The 6,688-nt window shown below is 36.0% G+C and overlaps 1 protein-coding gene across 2 annotated transcripts; it reads right to left on the bottom strand.

Annotated features, from left to right (window-relative positions):
- Positions 1-296: 296 nt before the first annotated feature.
- LOC136232645 (probable hexosyltransferase MUCI70) lies at positions 297-5,892 on the bottom strand. 2 transcript variants are annotated; one of them, XM_066021910.1, is made up of 10 exons: positions 4,969-5,109; positions 4,716-4,785; positions 4,361-4,579; positions 3,964-4,177; positions 3,635-3,744; positions 3,352-3,551; positions 2,898-3,001; positions 1,523-1,710; positions 1,241-1,440; positions 297-788 (listed from the first exon to the last, which is right to left on the bottom strand). In XM_066021910.1, the coding sequence occupies exons 3-10, from the start codon at positions 4,542-4,544 to the stop codon at positions 558-560; spliced, it is 1,431 nt and encodes a 476-aa protein (XP_065877982.1). In that variant the 5' UTR covers positions 4,545-4,579; positions 4,716-4,785; positions 4,969-5,109; the 3' UTR covers positions 297-557. The 2 variants fall into 2 exon arrangements, with proteins under 2 accessions (XP_065877982.1, XP_065877981.1); XM_066021909.1 differs by lacking the exon at positions 4,716-4,785 and having other exon boundaries at positions 4,969-5,892.
- Between the last annotated feature and the right edge of the window lie 796 nt (positions 5,893-6,688).

The raw sequence follows: 6,688 nt of genomic DNA, 5'->3' as shown, positions 1-6,688 counted from the left end.
GTTTACAAAAAAAACTCATTCCTTTCACCCACTTTAGGTTAAGTCATTACCTCATGCTCTCTCAGGAATTGGATTCCCTTTATCCCATTCCATTTTCTAAACATATCCAAACACATAGGGAAATTAATGGTTATTCCTTTCCTTTCCTTTAGTTTCCTTTTCTTGATTCGTTTTCCCTTACCCCTTGTGAACCAAACGCCCCCTAAGTTCTATGGAATTATATAATTAGACTTGATCCATTTTTTTATGATATGAAAATTTTGCTATTAAACAACAAAATGTATGTGTTTCAGGACTTTGCACTAACCCATATGATAATTATTGGAAATTATAATATATATACAACAAAAAATGAATTTAAAAAAAGAAAGAAAGAAAGAAAGGGAGAATTAAGAACTAAGAAAATAAAAAAAGAAAAGAATGAGAGACAAGTGTTCTCTGTTGAAACAGAACACAATACTCATCTTGCACAAATCTTCCACCCCTGCCTGCTACAAATGCTTTTTTTTTTCAGAAGGGAAGGAAAAAAGAATGATAATTTTCCTCAGCAAAACTTTTCAACTTGAATCTGTGTCTCTGCTACCAGCTACAACTTTACGGTGCCGTCTTGACCCAGACTTCCTCCCGCGCTTCCCTCTCCGAACTGGAGTATTCGCAGCCCCCCTTTCAGTTGAATTTTCAGGTACTGTCTCTACTGGTGCTTCATTTACCACAATAAATGGCGGCGGAGGTGGATAAACCGGAGGTGGAGGAGAAGCCATGTGTTCTAAAACATCTCTATGGTATTTCTGCAGATAGTAACAGAATATGTGATTGAAAACAAATCCGAAAGAAGCACGTGACAACAAGTGTAATTAAACAATTGATAAATTGCCAATGGTAATGAATATGTTTCCAGCACACCGCAACATCGCACCAGTCGCACTAAAATAATGAGAATTAAGGGTCGAAATGGCCCCTAAAGTAGGCAGTTAGGATCAATTTAGCGCAAATTGAATATTAGGTATCAACCCAGCCAGCCTTCCAGTTAGCAAATTGTGATATATTTGTCGAATACAATCAGTTTTAAAACCTATAATTTGTAAATTTGGGCAATAGTAAACACAGGAGCGGAGAGCAATCTGACATTTATACGACCAGAGAACTAAGATCTTTTTCTTAAGGGCATAAAATCGCCTAGTCCGCAGCATTTTTTATTTCAAACAAGCATGACCGACAATGCATAAAACAATTTATTTACCTGAACTACGAAGTTGCGCCTTTCACAGTCCAAGAACATATTGACAGTCCAATTTGTCTTTGCATGAAGCTTATCTCTTACTGTGGAAAAGCTGATTTGATCCCTTGAAGTAAACCGGTCAACTTCATTAAACCAAAGACAAGTAAATAGATTGGAAATAGGCACATGCTCCCTTATTATAACACATCCTTCAGGAACATCTGCAGAGCCAGCCAACAACAGAAACATCAAGTCAGCGAAAACAAAAATAGAGATGAAAAGAGGCAAGAGTATTACACATACCACTTGTTATAGGAAGCTTGGCCACAGAATATGGGGTCAAACCCTCCCTTCTATAGAAATCAATCTGGAAATCAATGGAGGCATTACTATACTTCCCAGCTGCTTTATTAGCCTCAGCTTCTACAAACACATCAAAACGCCTGTAATGTCTAGAAATTGCAAGAGAGGCATTTTTCCTCCACAGGTGCCTGCAGATTAGCTGACAAAAATGATTAAGGAGCCCAAAGCTGAGTATGGTTATACCACCAAAACAAGCAGAAAATTTGTTAGCAATTGTTTGTTGCTCATATTTTAACCTGAACATCATTAATTACAAGATGGCATTCCTTTGAAGTTGCCCTTCATATTGACAAGCCTAACATCTATAAATCTCACCAACAAGCACAGACACATGATTACCTCTCTTTGTAAGTTTTTTAAATGATCTTCCAATCATCTTTTTGCTGACTTATCATACATACATAAGAAACTAACTTGTCTGTGAAAAGCTTAAACAAGAAATACTAGTACGAATAAGGCTGAATAGTTATGAAACTAATAGAGAATGAAGCTAGCAATGAAGATCCCTAACTTAGATATCTATCAAACTCCTCTCTTAGAGCAGGATTAATCTTTACTCTTTTATGGCTCATGCAAAATGGCATACACCAGCCTATCCAGCACATACTGTGCGTCTTTATCCAAGGGCCAAGAAAGAGAGGAAACAAGACAGTTCTCTATGGTCCATGCAGAAAGAAGATACTGTACATGTAGACATGAGAGTGATGAATGCGATTCAAAGAATTGGCCATTTCATGCCAGCTTTGAACCCCTGACAGCTGACTGTAGGAGAGAACCAAATTCTCAAAGATATTCAGTTAAAACAATGAAAATATTTTCAGGGGTGAGATGGAAGATATATTTGATAGTGAACAGCAGGATAGTTATAAATGTGCAGATAACATCACCTTGTGGTGTCTATTGATGAGTTATTTACAACATTAATTTAGGTTATGTCAGGAAAAAATTATATATAAGTCAACCCTTGAAATGATATATATCTCTTACATAAAGCTATACAAAGACTTAAGCAATAGAACGTGACAAATGAATAAAATACAAGATAAAGCACAAACAATTAATGTGCAGAAGAGGAGGGAGTGTGAACCAGAAGCAGGTTAAGCAGCAGGAAATCAATTCAGTTGGTACAGATTATGGTAAAATGCAAAATTTAGTTTCATTATAAAGTCCAATTCAATAAACTTGACTGCTAAGATCGTATCTCATATCAGACCTAGCTAGCTTGTTAATACTGCAGATTTACACTTATCCTTTGCGAATAGTTCAGATGGATTCATAAAAGGCAGAAAAAGGTAAGAGAAGAAACCCAAATTACCTTTCAAGAATTTGATATGGATCTACAACAAGTTCAAGTTTCCCATCAACCCATAGGGAATAGCGGGCATTGGGAAATATCCTATGCGATAGAAGCTTCGGTACCTGTCATAGCATAACCTGGGTCAAAAGGCCTATCGAAGTAGTATCTTGTATCACTGACACAACCTAGACAAGAAAAAAGAAAAAACTATGCATAAAGTGACTTAGTGATCAAATGAAATTTTAATCAGTTCATATAAGAACGCAATCAATGCACATATATACATAAAATAGAAAGCATGGAGTAACTTTAACTGCATACATCTTCCCACAATTCACACTATAGAGTAGAACATTGATCAAAATGATGAAATGCTAATATTTGGCCAATAGAAAATAATAGAAGAGCAGAAGTCCAATCCTATTTAGAAAAGGCAATGCTGAAAAAAAAGAGAGAGACAGAAAATACTAACCTTTCCGTTGCGCCTTCCATCTTTGTAAGGAAGATTATGAACAACAACAACTCTCCATATCCCAACCTTCCTGTCACCGTCTAGACCACTCTTCTGCTTCAGATACTCTTCTGTTTCTTCATCCACAAACATAAAGAAGCAGACAGTCTTCTTGGAGTATTCACTAATATTACTTGGCTGTTGAATGTCATCGAAAGCTCCTGAGAAAGAAGATTTTCATAAGCTGCCAGTGCAAGCAAAGGATATTATCAGTTAGAAAGTTCAAAGATGCAGCAGCGGATACCAAATATTGCTGAAGCAACAACCACTCCGCGACACTGCTCCATAGCAACCAAGTCAATTTCATCCATGTCAAATCCTGTATTACGACCAGGTCTTTTTCCTCTGACAAAGCTGATTGGTCGGCGTGCACCACAAGTACAAGAGTACAAATAACAGATATTAAATTAATAACCAGCATAAGATCCAGATAAACAAGTAACTAATAATAATCAATAACACATTATTCCAAAAGTGCAACATGGATAGGACAGAATTCTATAGGGAAAAAAACCTCCAGTGTCCACTATTAGTAAATGTATGAATGGAATTACTAAGGGAAAGTGAGCATACCCACAATGCAAATTCATTGATTCTCTAACATCATAAGAATCACTTCTCTGCTTTAGAGTAGGATACCCACCGAACTCTGAACCCCCAAATTCTGCACCTCTACTAAGAGGATCCTCATAAATATATGTCAAATTCTTAACAACTGGTGAAAATGAGGAGAATTTGGGCGTCAAGGCAATTGCTTCTTCCACGGGAAGGTAACAGACAGGACATGCTGAAAAGTACGTCAACAAGGGATCTCAGCAAAATCAATGATGATATTATATATTTATGATATAGCAATTCAATAACCCAGTTACCATGAAGCATCCAAAAACAATAATTTAGTAACACTACCCTGGTAAATCAAAAAAAAAAAAAAGGTGCATAAGAAACAATAAGGTAAGGGAGAACTTACGCCGTGGTCCAGTTCTTTTCTTATCAGCTGGGGGCGGAGGTAAAGTGAAGCTGTTACAAGGATGTCCAGGAGGAAGAGTGTAGCCTGTGAAATATTTAGGCGGTGGAGGTGGGAGCACATATTTTTTAAATATAGAAGTTTGGTTCACCGGATTGTTAAAAGGCGCAGTGTTATTGAGCCTCATGTTTGGGACTTGGTCACCTTCCTGTGAATCTTCACCTGAAAACCAGGCAAAATTCAAACATCAAATTATATACTGATAAACCAAATGGCTACTCATAATGCATCAAAAGAAGCAATATCCAATGATGCAGAAAGTAAGTGATTGCAACTAATTTCCAAAATTGAATACAACCGAAGTTATTCCATTAGTTTGATTGCAAACGATCTCCTTAATGAGACTGAGTAATAACTTCCGTGCTCATCTAAAAACAGCAGAAAGCACAAATGTAAAACGAGCATGATGTACTCCTTAAATACACAAATCCGTAAAAAAGAAATTAAAAAAATGCAATAATCATCTTACAAGAAATCAAAGAATGGATTATAAGAACCAATCATCAAACAGAGCCACTGAAATGAAGATAGACATGGATAGAGAATCAAACCTTTTCCTATGTACAAAACCCAGAAGAAAACGACAGCGGAGATAATACAGAGGAACAGCATTCCGACCTTTTTTCGGCCAGCGAATTTGTAGATCCAATGAAAGAGCCTCTCCTTTTCTTTGAACATCTTCGCAGGTTTAGTACGGATGCTCATTTGCATAGGCGATATAACACCAACACCGTTCTGTTGATGCTGTTGCAGCTTCTCCAATGATCCATAACTGCTAGAGCGAATTCCAATTCCTCCAGTCATCTTCTCTACTTAAACCTCACCCTGAGCAATACCCCTCTCAATCTCATTTCATTTCCTACTCATCAAAATCTCACTGGTCCTTTGAATTCACAGAGAAATAACGCGTTAATTGAGAAAATTGAATCAAGCCGCAGTTTAGCCAGATTGGCCTGCTCTAGTTTTTCTCGATTAAACCAACAAAATAATACACTCCAAAATCACCAAAAAAGGAATTGCGGAAAGCACGAAATAGTTCAACACCACTTCAGCAAATTGGCCCCAAAAAAACTACTGGGGCACCTCCAATTTCTCACTGAAATCAAAGCTCCGAGCAACCAGATTGCACTCCACCGTCACAAACAGAAATAAACAAGAAGAAAATAAATCAATTCGATCTAATCCTTGAAAACAAGTGTTAATTCAGTATAGGAGCAAAAAAATGAATCTGTAGACTCACAGATCAAACTGAATTTTGAATAGAGAAAAAAAAGAAAATGATTATGAATTTTGAAGAGAATAAATCTAGGGTTTGTGATTGGCGGATAGGGTTTTGAGCAAAAATCAAGGTTTGTGAAATCGAGGTTTTCGTTCAATTTTTTTTTTTTATCAAATCTGGAAATTTCTGTAATTTTTTTTTATGTAATTTTCTATTTTCTCTTTTTCCCTTCCAAAATTGATCGAGCAAAGGATGGAAATTTCAACGCAGTATTTATACATGCCATTAGAATAATTTTAAACAAAAAAAAAATCGAAAATAAAAACATGGAGAAAATGTTTGGATATTCTATCCTACGCCATGTGCGTGATGTGAACATAATCCAACGGTGATGTGTACGCCTGAAGTAATTAATTAATGCCTAATCTGAGTCATGAAGCAAGACGTTTGTCACATATTAAGGTATTGATTGTTTGCCATTTAAACTTGTACAGAAAAAAAAAAATGTGATTCTAAACTTTCAAAAATATTCTGATAACACAATCTATTTACATCAAATATCCGGAGAGTACTCTCAACTTGCATAAATATTAATCATTCGGTTGCAAGAAAAGTAAGTTACGTACGGAAGATGTGATGCACACGCCTTGGAAAATTAAAACGACCAAGATTGAGGTATGGAGTTTTAAAATCAGAAAGGACAAGTTTTATAGTTGAGTAATTAAAAACTTATTTTTTATTATGTTTTAATTTATTATATGAATTATGTAATAACATTTTAAGGCGCATGCAACACACCTTATGCATCCAACATACTTTTTTTTCAATCGAGTGATTAATTGATTATAATTTACGCAAGTTGATAGAGTTATCCAGATATTTTGTACAAGTTGAGAGGGCTATCGAGATATTTTAAAAGTTCAAGAAGTCAATTAACCTTTTTGGACAAGTTTAGGGAGCAAATGACATATTAAGCCTAAGTTTAATAAGCTAATAACGTCTCTTCCGCAGACCTCCTCTTCCCATACTCCCACACCTCTGTGATTCCTTCG

The sequence above is a fragment of the Euphorbia lathyris genome, chromosome 6 (assembly GCF_963576675.1).
Source record: "Euphorbia lathyris chromosome 6, ddEupLath1.1, whole genome shotgun sequence".
In the NCBI taxonomy this organism is placed as follows: domain Eukaryota; kingdom Viridiplantae; phylum Streptophyta; class Magnoliopsida; order Malpighiales; family Euphorbiaceae; genus Euphorbia; species Euphorbia lathyris.
The sequence above is the reverse complement of the archived record's forward strand: the minus strand, read 5'-3'. Positions and strand labels throughout refer to the sequence as shown.